The 14,557-nt window shown below is 47.3% G+C and overlaps 1 protein-coding gene across 3 annotated transcripts in view; it reads right to left on the reverse strand.

Moving 5' to 3' along the window:
- Positions 1 to 14,557, reverse strand: part of NDRG2 (NDRG family member 2) — a 297,715-nt gene that overhangs the window by 168,551 nt on the left and 114,607 nt on the right. For all 3 annotated transcript variants that reach the window (XM_069633717.1, XM_069633716.1, XM_069633718.1), the window contains one exon: positions 202 to 278. In XM_069633717.1, coding sequence (XP_069489818.1) covers positions 202 to 264 — 63 coding nt within the window. In that variant the 5' untranslated portion in view covers positions 265 to 278. The remainder of the gene's footprint in view (positions 1 to 201; positions 279 to 14,557) is intronic.

Consider the following 14,557-nt stretch of genomic DNA (forward strand, 5'->3'; position numbering starts at 1 on the left):
AGGCACTAGAGTAATGGGCCCAGCTGCATCTTATGACTAGGTAGTAACAGTATGGCACTGACTGGTAAATGCCCATTCCACTACAGAAAACCAAAACAACCCCCCGCCTCCCCCCAAAAAAACTGTTGGCTTTACGAATGCTCGTTTAATTACATTTGTACCTCCTTCTATAAAGCCGCCAGGGCCTCTGCGATCACTCACCGTCAGTGGGTCCTGCAGCAGCGGCTTGTCCTCCATAATGTGCACTTCCTGGAGCTCAGTCATGGCAGCCCTTTTCCCTATGGAGAAAGAAACACAGGTGTCAGTCGGGGGAGTGCGTGTGCCGACTAGTGCTCTACCTGCTGTTGCGAGGCAGCGTGCCAACAGACCTCAGAGCCGTGCAGCTACGAGTTCACCAACATTGACACCGCACAGGGTTGCCTGGGCATGGAGCGCAAACTGCCCTGCCAGCTCGAACACACAGAAAGGGTCCTGCAAATGCAAGGACCAAAGCAACTTCCCATTTAGAAGTAATTACTGTGAGGAAAAATAAGGGGGTTGCCACAAAATGTCCGGGTCTGTGGGAGCAGCCTAGTCCAGCTTCGGAAACATTTATTTCTGAAGACTGATTGCGCCCATTTTGACTTCTGAAATGTTCAGGTCCGACCCCATGGGATGCAGGCCTACGGCTCCCTCCTCTCCACTGCGCATGTCAGGAACCAGGAAGCTCTCCCTGCATGCAGGGTGTATTATGTAATGTATGTGTGAATAACAGTGCATGATGTATGGATGGCTGGGTGCGTGTGTGAATGAATGGGTGCTTTGTATATTGGTGCGCACTTGAATGAGCTAAAGAATGGTTTGAGTAAATGGTGTGCATGTGTGTACACGTGTGATTTCACTGGGCCGGCCACCTAGTAGCAGATTTTGGTGCTTGGGCGAGGAGAGGCACAGGACGGGGAGGGGAGGGTGGGGAAAAGGCAAGCGTGGGGCGCTATTACAGCATTTCATGTTCCATCTATGGTAAAGCAAGCATAATTGTCATTATGTAACCAGTCACTCTAGCCATTTCTTACTGTGGTATGACATTTTTAATAGGCATTCAAATATGAAACGCCGAGCAGTATATGCGTTATTACAGCATTTAGGTGCAGCCAGTGTGGGCATGTTCTCATTGTGGAATGGCCCTTTTAAATGGGAAAACCAATAGAATTATGTCCTTCCACGAGGATACTGGCATATAGTGGCCGAGACAGCTGGACAGGTTTTCTTCTGCTATCGTTACCGGCATTATATGCATAGCAAACAGGAGTATGTTCTTATTTGGGAATAATGGCATATATTAGTGCAGCCGTTATGGACATGTACGGACACAGCCAGCTTGAAAATGTTTTTATACTGGCATATATTATGGGCAAAGGCATCTTGAAAATGCCCCTGAGCAATGTTGTTCATATAATGCAACATTTTAACCCATTCTTGAAAAGGTGGTACATTCGAGCTCCCTTGCTACGCTCGGTCCCTCTGCCATTTTTGTGGCAAGGGTTTAAATCCCTCCAATAAAAAAAATTGACCAGCTGCCACTGGCTGAGTGGCTGTTGGATGAATAAATAAGAATGGGTGCATGCAAGGCTGGGACCCAGGGAATGGGGCACGGGAGCATGGATGTTTTCTACCATAAAACTAAAGTAGGTGCTGGCTGGAAAGTTTTAAATTAATCTGAACTTCTGGCATTGCTCTGGGCAACCCTCCAGACCATCTTTCTTTGCCTAGCAAGCCATTACAAAGGGGGAAAGACCATTTGCAAATCAGTATTGGTCCCACCCCAAAAGGGGCAGTCCACCCCAAACTGCTTGGTCACATGCCTTCTGCATGAGGCCACAAGCATCCCCAGACTTGTTTCAGCCTCGTTGTGCCTCATCAGTGCGGAGTAGCTTGGGTCTCTAGGCCCAGCAGGCACAGGACCCACATCTGAGCATACCCGTCCCACTCAGGGTGACTGACAAAACAATAGCGATACTGGCTGGAAGGTTTTGAATTAATCTGAACCTCCGATATTGCTCTGGGCAGCCCTACAGACCTCGTTCTTTGCCTGCCAAGCCATTACAAAAGGGGAAAGGCCAGACGCAAATCGAGCTTGTCCCACCTCAAAAGGGGCAGTTCAGTCCAAACTGCTTGGTCACATCCCTTCTGCACAAGGCCGCAGCTACTCCTCAATGATGACCCCCAACAAGGCTGCAACATGTGTGGGGATGCTTGCGGTTTCGTGCAGAAGGCATGTGACCTAGCAGTTCAGGCTGGACTCCCCCTTTTGGGGTAGGACCAAGCCCGATTGCATATTTTTTTTCCCCTTCTGTGATGGCTTGGCAGACTGAAAAACAATGGTCTGGAGTGTTGCCCAGAGCTGTGCCTGTGGTTATGATTTATTCAAAACCTTCCAGCCATCACCTTTTCCATTTGCTAAAGTCACCCCGAGTGGGACGGGTATGCCCAGACATGGATCCAGAGTCTGCTGGGCCTAGAGACACAAGCTACTCCTCACTGATGACGGCCAACAAGGCTGAAACATGTCTGGTGATGCTTGTGGTCTCGTGCAGAAGGGATGTGGCCTAGCAGTTCGGGCTGGACAGCCCCTTTTGGGGTGGGGTCGAGCCTGATTTGCATATTGTTTCCCCCCCCCCCTTCTGTAATGGCTTGGCAGGCTGATAAACGATGGTCTGGAGGGTTGCCCAGAGCTGTGCACATGGTTATGATTCATTTAAAACCTTCCAGCCATCACCTCTTTGTTTGGCATCGATGTTTACTTGCATGTTTTACTGGTATTATTGGACAAAGCCAACATGATGAAGGTTATGACAGGGAGGAAGGTTTGGGGACGGAGGGAGGGGGGGGTTAGAGCACAATGGGGCAGGCAGAATGCCCAATTTCTTGAGCATGGCATTTCCTTACACACATAAGGGGCAATGGCAATAGGATGTGTGTTTTTACATGAAGAGTGTGGGGGCACTTGTGCAGTTGGCAAGTACATTTCTATGGTGGCATTGCATGTTTTCTTTGTGTTAAGGGCAAAGTCAACATGAATGTTATTCTTAGATGGTGATGTGGCGGGTTGGGCACGCATTTGTGCAACAGCAACAACAGGTCTTCCTGTGGCAGTAGATTTTTACTGGATCAAGGGCAAAGCCAACAAGAGCATGTTTGTACATGGGGTCACCGTCCTGTAGCCAGCATTTACTTTTTTTTTTTTTTTTTTAATGGCATCATTTCTGTGTGTCAAATGTTCAACGTGCCACAATCACTCAGCAGTAGACAAATACATCTTGGGTGCGGACAACTTTGCGAGCTAAAGGAAACTAAATGTGTAGGCCGCACACAGGAGTTGGCTGGTACATTCGGGTGTCAGGACTCCAGAGCCGGACACAGCCCCCCCCCTTGTTTCTTTGCTAGATGAAAGGTTCGTGGCTTGCATCTTTCACCTAGTACAGTGCACAGCGTGCCCGGCAGCAGTAGGATCCTCATGCAGGTTGTGATCCAGGCCGGCCTGCAGTGTGGCATGGCTGGGCTTTGTTGCCAAGCTCGGGGAGGCCCTCAGCATGGCTCACAGGGGAACCGCACATTTTGCGTTCCACCACTGCAAAGGTCACCTTGTAGATATTCAGATCACTGATACTCCGCTCCAGTGGACAGTGACCCTATTTGTCACTGCGGCCCTGCAGGGTGCTGATGCTCTGTCTCCAAAAGGCACGGCCGTCACTTGCACTACTGCACTATGCTGCTGTCCTGAGCATCGCTGTAGGGCGATTGCTGGTGGTTTCTGTTGTGATGTGACTTGATGCAGAAACGAAATGTCTTGGAACTCTGAGAGTGCATGGAATGTTTGACTATGAGCTTCGCTCCAGAGTTCCAATGCTGTCAGTTGAGCCTGGGTGATGGGACCCGGTGGTCTTTCTCTTATAACAGCTTAAGTAACTTATAATAAAGAACTTTCAAGTAACCTTAAGAAGAGTATGAAGTTACGTTACAATAATGGTGACGAGGATTTCCAAGAACCCAGAGAGGAAGTAAGCTCGGCTGTGGTGGGGGGAGCAGCAGAAGAAGCAGAGAGACCACTGCCCCCGGTCATCCAAGTAAGTCCCATCACCCAGGGGGGGCTATCAGCGCAAGGGGTAAGGACAGTAATAAGGGGTGTGGAGGAAGTTAACCTGAGAAGCCCCAAAGGGAAGCAAAACCCCACATTGATACGCTGGCCCCACAAGGTTGAAGATAAGCCTTGAAGTAGTGTAAGCAGAGAAGAAGTAAAGCGCTACAAGCAAGTGGTGCAGTTCAGGGCACTCTGCGCCAATATGAGGGGTGCTGTAGTAGAAGTAGTACTTTGGGAAAGCCCCAAGCCTGGAAACATAACCATATTTGAAAGAGAAACCCCTGAATTGAAGTAAGAAGTTCGATTGGAGCAGCTGTAACTGGGGAAAGCAGTGCATGTTCTAATATTTAAGCAAAGCCCCTAAAAGGAAGTAGGATCCAATATTGCATGTTGGTGCACATGTGCTTGGCCCAATACGGGGTTAATGAGAGTCCAAGATGAGAAGCCCCTATCATGGAGCGTGAAGAGTCACATGCCGTGTGTGCCGGCAGCAGTGGGACTCTGTGGGCTCAGATATGTCCGTTGGTACGGGAGCTCTATGCCTGCCCACGTCCCCTGTGAGACTGATGACGTAGCAATACTGCTGCAGGAATTAGCGGAGCAAATAGAACGCTGTGGCGTAATAGGGTAAACTGTTCAGAGCGAGAGCAAACTACGCACCTTTGGTCTGAACTTTAGTTGTGCGTGTCTTTGGAGATATGACACTTGCTGCGCCGTTAAGGAGCATTGGAATAAAGGATAGAATAAAGGACCCTAATGAAACGTCTAGCGTGATGACGTTCACCAGGGTAAAGACAAAAATGCCCCTGGTAAAGGGAAAGGTGTTCAGAGCGAGAGCTGACGTGAAGGCTGTGAACTGTCAGTTGGAGCGGCGGTGTGCGGATGTTTTGAGTCGCAGACAAGAAGTGGAAGTTCCCGGAAGAAACTGGTCTGCGTTACACTTCCCGGACTGAAGGGATATTCACAGAAGAAAATGGTCTGCGTTACTGTTTATGTAACGATGGTTTCTTCGGGAATGTATGATAGTGCGTTGCCGTCATATGCGCACCCTGTTAACGTTAATGAAAACGGCAGAATGTCCGCCATGATAAGACATTTCCAAGTACGTCCAAAATGAAAGTGTACGGCAAGCTGGAAGCGGTGCATCGGGGTGCCACAACAGCAGAGGAAGCGGAAGAACAGCATGAAGATTATGGCTGCAGCGTGATTACAAATCAGCTGCCACGAACGTTGGACTCATAGGAGAAGTTCGAGCGGCCACCGTGTATCCTTTAATATTTTTGATTTATTTGAAGTCTCATGCGTGCATAGAACAGTTTAAGGATCAATGGATCAGTGTGTGTGTGGGAACTGCACGTGAAGTTGAGAAAGTGTTGTCAGAAGAAGTTTGCAGGTAGTGAGATTGAGAAGTTAAAATGTATTAGATGTAACACATTTTGAGGCATTTCAGGATAAAAGTGGACTCACTTGGACTTTCATAAATATGCACAATTTATGCAACTATGTGGGTTACAGGTGTGGTGTCGAGCCGCTAGATTTAACACTTTGAGGCATTTCAGGTTAGGTTGCAAATTGCAAAATGGACACATAGAATTGGAAATGCTACTTTATGTGAATGTTTAAAGGTTGCATTGTCTTTTAGAGAAAATGAGTTACAAAGTGCAATGCATGGAAGAATATAGAGTTAGTGTTTTACGTGTGAAGTTATAGACATCGTGTTTGAAGTATTGATGTTTTAGAGTTGAAGAAATATTATTGTAGTCTGTGGGAGGTGTGGTTATGTCATTGCTAAATTTTTTTTGAAAGGGTGAAGATGAAGATGAGCAGGGATAGAGTACCAGAGTGAACGGATAGTGTCCCACTGTGAAGAGTGATAGCGTCCCATTGTGAAGGGATAGCGTCCCACTGTAAAGGAGATAGCGTCCCAATGATGAGGGATAACGTCCCACTGAAGGAAGGGATAGCGTCCCACCGTTGAAAAGGGATAGCGTCCCACTGAAGGAAGGGATAGCGTCCCACCGTTGAATAGGGATAGCGTCCCATTGTGAAGGGATAGCGTCCCACTGTGAAGGGGATAGCGCCCCAAGGAGGAGGGATATCGTCCCACTGTGAGGAGGGATAGCGTCCCACTGTGAAAAGGGATAGTGTCCCACCGTGAATAGGGATAGCGTCCCAGTGTCAATAGGGATAGCATCCCACAGTGTGAGGAGTTAGCGCCCTGTTTTGAGTAGGCCAAAGTGTATGGAGGTGGCTACTCCAAGTGTTTTGGTTAGTATCACGTTGGTAGGGAGGATCCTTCCATATGTGTGTGGGTGATTGGTGTCGCCCATATGTTTTGAGTTGCATCATCTCTAAAAGATGAAATTGCATCAGCATAGTTCTCCTTAGTGAAATGTCCATGAAAGTTTGCCTTGGGATGGGTCCTTCCTGGTAGTGTCATGTGAGGAGAGGTATGCATACAGTGAAATGTTCAGTTGGTCCTCCAGCACAGCGTTTTCCTTTTTAAGGTTGTCTGTGTCTAGGAGGGGTGTGAGCAAGTTAAACATCTCTCTGACAGGTTGTCATCGGAAAGGGAAGAGATATGTTATGATGTTGACTGCATTGGACATTTCGTTTCTGCATTGTCAATAGAAAGGGAGATGTGTTGTGATGTGACTTGATGCAGAAACGAAATGTCTTGGAACTCCTGAGAGTGCATGGAATGTTTGACTATGAGCTTCGCTCCAGAGTTCCAATGCTGTCAGTTGAGCCTGGGTGATGGGACCCGGTGGTCTTTCTCTTATAACAGCTTAAGTAACTTATAATAAAGAACTTTCAAGTAACCTTAAGAAGAGTATGAAGTTACTTTACAACAGTTTCCCCAATCATTTCCTCAGTTCCAGACTCCACCCACCGTCCCCAGCTTCACCCGCCTCCCACTTTAATCACTCTACATCTTCCCATGGGGCCTTCCCATCATGCCTACCATCTCCAGTGCTGGTCTACGATAGCCTACACCTCCCAAAGAGGCTTCAAAGGCTGTCAGGTCCCCAAATACCAATTTCCCCCACCCCACATTCCTCTTACCAATCCGCTCTCCCTCGCAGCTTGCCCAGTACCCGTCTCAACACACCCACACTCCTCCAAGATCCAGTCTGCATGCAGCACCCATGCCCCAGTCCAACAGTGACCAGACATCCGGATTTTGCCGGGACTGACACGGAATTGGGCCCTTTTTCCTCTTCCCGGGAGTTTGAAATTAAAAAAAACATCCCGGTTTTGGGGAAAGGGATGGTGACAACTTAAGTTAATCAGCAACAATTCAAAGAATTATATTTTCACAATTTTGCTTTGGAGGGATGGGCTTGACTCCTCTAGTCGGTCCACCTTCCCCAACGTACAAAACAATTAGCACACGACGATCATTAGGGACCTCCTAGGGATCGAAATTAAGATAGAAAAAGCAGGAGCTGAAAGCAGCTTCTGGGTATCCAGCATTAACCAGTGACCAGGAGCTACCACTGGAGAAGCAGGCACTAGCACATAGCACTCCGCAAATCTAACTTCCACATAAGAAGCCAACTTACAATTGTGTCCATTGTTTGACCCCTTGTGCTTTACATGTGCACTAATGTTTATTTATAGATTGTCACAAATTCACATAGGTGTGCTCGTCCAGCAGAAGTAGTCATGGGGAGCCAAAGGCAGGTCCCGATAGCTGTTGGGGACAAGCGCCCCAGGCTCATCTAGGCTACAAGCAGGAGCTACACAGCTCCCAGCTCCCCTCCATTTTGAACCCTTACCTCCACTCTGCCAATCAGAATGTTCAGAGTGAGGTCAATAAGTACTATATTGACTGCATTCTGAACATTCTGGTTCAGCAACATCCCTGGCATAACTGGGGCCACCACACCTCCCGCGGTGCGGGTGGGCCGTTCATGTCATGGGTGGGGCCCCTCAGACTAAAAAAAATGTTTCATTTGTAAAAAAATTAAATAAAAAAATGTGAAAACAGAAAAAAATAACGTTTCTTTTTTAAGTAACTGACTTCATGAAGATTTTTTTTGTACAGAAATTCTCTTTATGAAGGCAGAGTGACAAAAAAAAGATTCTATTTCTTCATGAAGTCCGAGGGCTCGCCCACCTCATGACGTGGAAGCCCAAAGGCTAGTGGCCTCCAAGGCATGGGGTGGGAGCCTTATGACTTAATAAAGAAATAGGGTCCCATTACTAAGCCGCCGACAGCGTAACACCATTTCTGGCACCTAGCTTCCAGGTTTTACTGGAACATTAAAAGTCCTGGGGGACCGCGAAGCTAGGTATCGGAAAATGTTAGTCCCCATGGGTTCACGGAAGCACCAGCACTGTCACTACCGGTGCTTCCGTGATGATTCTGCCTACTGGGGCCGCTGTGCCTGCCAGGGTCAGACCTGTCGGGCGCAGCGGCCCCAGCAGGCAGACTCAGTAGTGGCGGTCCAGAAAAATGGTGCCGGTAAGCTTACTGGCACCCTTGTTTCCAGACAGCCGCACTTGTAATAAGGCCCATAGTTTCTGTTTGAAGTCACTCTGCCGGTTTGGTCCTTTAGTGGAAAGAATTTCTTTATGAAGTCAGAGTGACTTCAAAAAGCAAACATTTCTTTTTGAAGCAAGGGGACTCTCCTTCACCCCATGACACGGGGCCTCCCAATCCTCTGCAGATGACGGGAACAAGCATTCCTGGCTACTCCAGGGAGCTTAAGGTCTCGTTCCCTGGACCAATATATTAAAGGTAAGAAAATGAATTTTCTTTAAATGTGTGTGTGCATGTAAGTGTGTGTATATGCATGTATATAATGTAATGTGCATTAATGAGTGAGTGCATTATGCAGCCTGGATATGCCTCTGTGAGTGTATGGTGATAATGTGAACACTCAAATGTATGTGTGGCTGGATGTGTGTGTGTGAGTGTATGGTGAAAACGTGCACACTTAAATATACAGGTGGCTGCCTGGGTGTCCCTGTATGGTGAAAGGGGACACACTCAAATGTATGGGTGGCTAGGTGTGCGCCTGTGTATGTAGGTGCATGGTGAATGGTGTGTGTTCTTGTTTTCAGGGGCTCAGCAAAACCCACATTTCAGTAGACAGCTAACCCTTCAAATGTTGGGATAGGCGCTAACTTCACGAGTGGTGTCGGAGGGGCAAACCCTTTTTGTGTGGGGGCATCCATCTTCTTTACGCATTCTAGTGAGACTATTCTAGTGCATCTTCAATGTTACAAGCAGGTAACTCTCTCCTTTAAGTCTGAAAGCATGCACTTATGGACAGCTGTGAGAATGAGCAGTCTCCTGTCCCCTCTCTACCCTTCCAATCACTCCCCTGGCATTCAAGTACTAAACCCACATCACGATTTCAACTGCCTAAAAAGGAACAGTGAAATGCTTTACGTTAGTATTTACTGGCCCTTATGATGAAACACCGGTGCCGTTTAACATCTGTGTCTGTCAGGCAACGGCTTTGTAGGTCAGCCAGGTCTAGTCAACATAGCCCAAAATTTCAGGGGTTGGGGGAAGAGGACTGAAGCCCAGTCAGATCAATGGTGTTGTGCCACTTCTTCTGTTTAATGCCATGATTACCCATTGATAATCCTCATTCCTCCTATCCCCATTCTTCCTCATCCCAGTACTTGGGTATGAGGCAGTTTGCCTCATACACAAGTACTGGGATGAGGTAGCGGGACATGGAGGTAATGCCTGGCTTAGTTACCTGTAATCTTCATTACTTCTAACTCCACTCTTCCTCATACTTACTTATGAGGGAAGGTGCCTCATTTGTCAGCACTGGGACGAGGAAGAGGGACGTGGAGGTAATTCTGGGCTGATGTGCTGATTTTGGGGGTTGGAGCAGGGGGTTGAAGGGAGAGGGGTTGTGTGGGGGCCATGGATTGTGGGATGAATCACAATGTTAATCGATCTCCAGGCTAAGCAGGAATGATATGTGGTATTAGTGGCTAGAGAGGCATTTTGCTGCAGCCAGTTTAGTCATTTCTTAGTTTGGCTTGACTTTCTTTAGCTGTGCATCTCTGATAAAGCAGTTGTGATAAGTGTAATTACCTGGCTCGACTGGCATTTGGTTACTACCAGTCTAGCCGTTTCTTAATGTGGCATATTGTTATGGGCATCTGTGATAAAACAACCATAAGGGTTATTACTTCGACTGCCATTTTGGTGTATCCAGTCGAGATATGTCTAAATGTGGTCTGGTATGCTTTACTGTAAAATATAATTATGAGTCGAGATTGGTCTACATTGTACAGCCAGTTGGACATGTTTTCATTGTGGCATGGCATTTTTAATAGCATCGTATTCAATTACTGAAAGCATGAATGCTCCTGTGCACTGCTGGTGCCTTGAATGTATTGGATTTTTGGACTGGCGTTACCCTACAAAACAATTGCAAACACTCTGGTGTTTTAGCCAATTTTTCTCATAAAGTGTGCTGTATAATGCATTAAAACACACACACAATTTGTTGCCGAAATGGGGGGCCCCCTCAGCATGGCTCGCAGGGGTGCCCCTAAATATTGCGTTACGCCACTGCATGTAACTCACTGAAGAGAAAGCAAACACAAGAAAAATTCTTTCACATTCTTATATAGAAACCGTTTCGTTTTCATGACACCTAGTGCATGCTTACGTTAGAGCTGCTGCAGTTTAACAACGTTTGTAATTAAAGTGCATAATTTATGGAGAAATACAACCACATTTAATGTACTTAATTTTCCTATTTACTCACTTTTAAAGTCACGTTTGATTAGTCACCAACACATCTATTGCAACTACCCCCGAGTTTCATGTTCTCTATCCAGATTTACAAATAATAATTTGGCATTTATATAGCGCTACGAATCCTGAGGTATCCGAGCGCTGCTTGCCCACGATGTGTGGGGCTCGTTTATTGACCTCGGAAGGATTAAAGACTGAGTTTGGTCCCGCTGGGATTCGAACCTGCGTCAGCAGGCTCTGCACAGATGTCAAAGCGAGCACTCTACTCGTTGTGCTATGGGACCACCTTGCACCGAGCCACCGATTTATCGCTTCCTGCAAGTGAGTTTATCCCTCCCTCCCGCTGCACGAGCCCTCCATTCCCCCTGGGTTAGATAGTATTAATGGGGGGCATTTTATAAAAACGCAAGGGCCTGCGATTGGCAAGTAGAGCCGGGACAGAGTCAATCACATGTCCGCTGGGCTTTAGATCACCGTCCAACTGGGTGAAGTAGTCTGAATGGCCGGTTATGCAAACGTGTTTCAAAGGGACTAGGGGCTCAATATTACAAAGTATATTAGATGCGAAACCCCCAACAAAAAATTGAATTACAATGGTCAGTAAAATTCACACATATACAACGGAATAATGAAGTGTTGGGACAATCTTACAATATGTGTAGTGTGAAAAACGGAAATAAATAGCAAAAAAAGAAAAGTTATTGAATATTTCTTGGTAACAAAACAAAAACATAAGGAGGCGGGTGTGGGGGCTTTAATGAGTACCCCTGATCTTGCGGGGAGGCAGGGGAGCAGACTTATGAATTTCCTGGGGGGGGGCCCAAATACAGGAAGTGACATCACTGGCAGTTATAAGATCGCAAATTTGCATGTAGTCGATAACTTGGTGCAACGGCGCGCGGGGGTGAAGGCGCGCGCGCAGGGCCGAACAGTGGAAACGTTGGCTAGCATGTACTGCACATACTAAAGTCAAGTAAGAAGGAGATTTAAGCCTTCGAGTTGCATTCCAGTAGGCCATCACTGCCCCTACTACGCCCCTCTATAATCAAACAGGTTGTAGTAGCCCTCAAAAGGCAGAGTAACACAACTAGAATGGGAGTACGAAATGCCATCCCATACTGCGAGTGTGTCAAACGTCAGAGCAAAGACTGTGCGTGTGCCTCCTACCTTGGAGCACAATCTCACTAATTTGGTACAAATCTCGCAAGTGGGAGCATGGGAATCCCCTGCGTGTGTGTGGGCTGCAGACCCCGGATCACAAGCTCACTTCTTCAGTGTGAAACTCTGGCCAAGGCTCTTTGGGCAAGCATTCAGGATGGGTCTCACACCTATAAACACTGATATATTGAGTGGGCACCTCACTCCTTGGAGCATAGTATCAACCGTTGCTGGTAATCACACAACTGAATCTACATTTTCACTCTTGGTCATCTCAGTGACCCCATGTATATTAATTGAGTCAGTCTCCCATCTGGGAAGACAATTATATTTCTGTTAAAACACTCTGAATTGTCACTCCAGTTTTCTCGATTGATAGATCCATACCATACTCATTCAATGTGTGTGCAGGGGTGATAACTTGTGTCTGAGAGAGCTCATTCTTTCATTCAGGAGAGATAAAGGGGTAACAACCCCCTGTATGTGGGATCAGGCTCATTTTGCCCCATGGCCCCTCCAGAAGGAGGGAGCAGGTTTTAAGACCCTGCGGATTATGCTATCAGACAGGCTCGAGCCTTCAATCCCTTGCCCCATCACGGCTCCCAACATCCTGAGCGGCAGCTTATGGACAGCAGGCAGCTCCGGACATGCCTGTTGCCAATTGAATGTAGACAGAGCTACAATTTAGACACTGGGAGAGGGCCATGAATCCACATTGGTGGTGGAGAAGCACTCAACATACAGAACACAATGATATGATATGATATGGCATTTGTAACGCGCCTATACACAAGTGTTTCAAGGCGCGACGAGGCAGGGAGGGGGTACAAAGGGAAGACAGACAATGATCTTACTAGGCCAGGTGTCATTCAGATCGCGCAAGTGCATGGGAAGAGGGGAAGGGAAAGTGCAAGGGGAAAGGGAGAGGGGAAAGTGAAGTACAGGGGTAGTAGAATAACAAAATAATAAAGGGCCAGCTGGTGGCAAGTGCAAGGAAGTGCAGACAGGTGCTGGGAAGGGGGCTGAAGGGATACAGAGACAGTCCCGCAGTGCAGGGGGTGCCAAGGAGGCAGTGCAGGGGGAGAGTGGCTGGGCCAGGGACCGAGATCGGTATAGTGTTGCAGTCCTGCTGAGAAATGACAATTCTGAGCATGTGAGCAGTAGGCTGGATCAGTGCTGCCCCAGAAAAGGTGTAGAAGCCTCTGTGAGAAGTGGCAGTACTGTCCCAACGGTGAGAAATGTATTTTCACATTAACTATGCTTAAGAACTTTGGGTTATTGAATAGTGCTGCTACATTTTGAGCAATTCCATCCCTTTAAATATATGAGCTCTTGTATAACCACAACAGTGTTGAGTCATTCTGATGATGACAGACTTGCTCAATAGTTCTGGTTCTATATCATTAAATGTACTTCAGATCTTTAGAGTATCGGAAGGATAGCTCAGGGGCAACATGCTCGCCTTGGAAGCAAGACGACACAGAGGAACACCGGTTCGCTCCCTCAGTCCGCGCAACACCAGGTTCGCTCCTTCAGTCCGCACAACACAGGTTCGCTCCCTCAGTCCGCGCTTCGAAACCTCTGGGTAGTACACGCATTATAAATAACCAATTAAAATAAAAAAGAAATACATCTGTTGAGAAGTGCTGGGGCCTTGTCAATAAGAGTGTAGCAGCTCAACTGAGAAGTGCCGTTTTCCAATCAAAAGTATAGCAGCCCCAGTAAAATGAACTAGCATTGCCTCAACAAAAGCATAGTATTATCGCTGAGAAGATTCAACAATCATAGAAGACCGTTACAGCAGTACTATCCCATCAAGAGTATAGTGAGCTAACTGAATACCAGCATTGCCCCATTTCAAATATGGCAGCTCTACTAGAAAGTGCTGGCTCATACGCCTCCGCTCCCCGCCCATAGCATTCACCCTCACCACGTGCACACTCAGAGACATGCAAACAGTCTCATTTGCCCTCTCCTTGCCCCCTCCCTCGCTTTGCATCTGTACCTCCATTTCTAAAAATCCTTCTGGGTTGGGTGTACCTCTACATCTGTTCAACCCTCTTGCCAAGAGGGGTGCACAGATGTACAAATACACCAAACCCAAAACGATTTTTAGAAATTGAGAAAGACTCGTTTTGCATCTGTGCCTCCATTTCTAAAAATCGTTTTGGGTTGGGTGTACCTTTACATGCTGTAGAAGTATACCCAACCCAAAACGATTTTTAGAAATTGAAGGACAGATGCAAAGCAAGAGCCTCTTGCTTTGCATCTGTCCCACAATTTCCAAACATCGTTTTTCCCCGGCTTTTACCCGGGCCGCCAGAGAGACACAGACACATTATGGATGAAACAAAGGGCCATCCATACTGCGTCTCTTCTCTCCGGCGGGGGGGGGGGGTAGGGGAGGGCTCAGACCCGCAGCCCCCCGTACTCGGCGCCCCTGGTCTCAGGTGCAATGGAGTAATATGTATCCCCATTCCCCTATAGAGTGACGAATGATTTCTTGGTCAAGGAGGCGTTCAAGTTGGCCGTGTTCC

This window comes from Ambystoma mexicanum, chromosome 13, assembly GCF_040938575.1.
Source record: "Ambystoma mexicanum isolate Mex_15411 chromosome 13, UKY_AmexF1_1, whole genome shotgun sequence".
In the NCBI taxonomy this organism is placed as follows: domain Eukaryota; kingdom Metazoa; phylum Chordata; class Amphibia; order Caudata; family Ambystomatidae; genus Ambystoma; species Ambystoma mexicanum.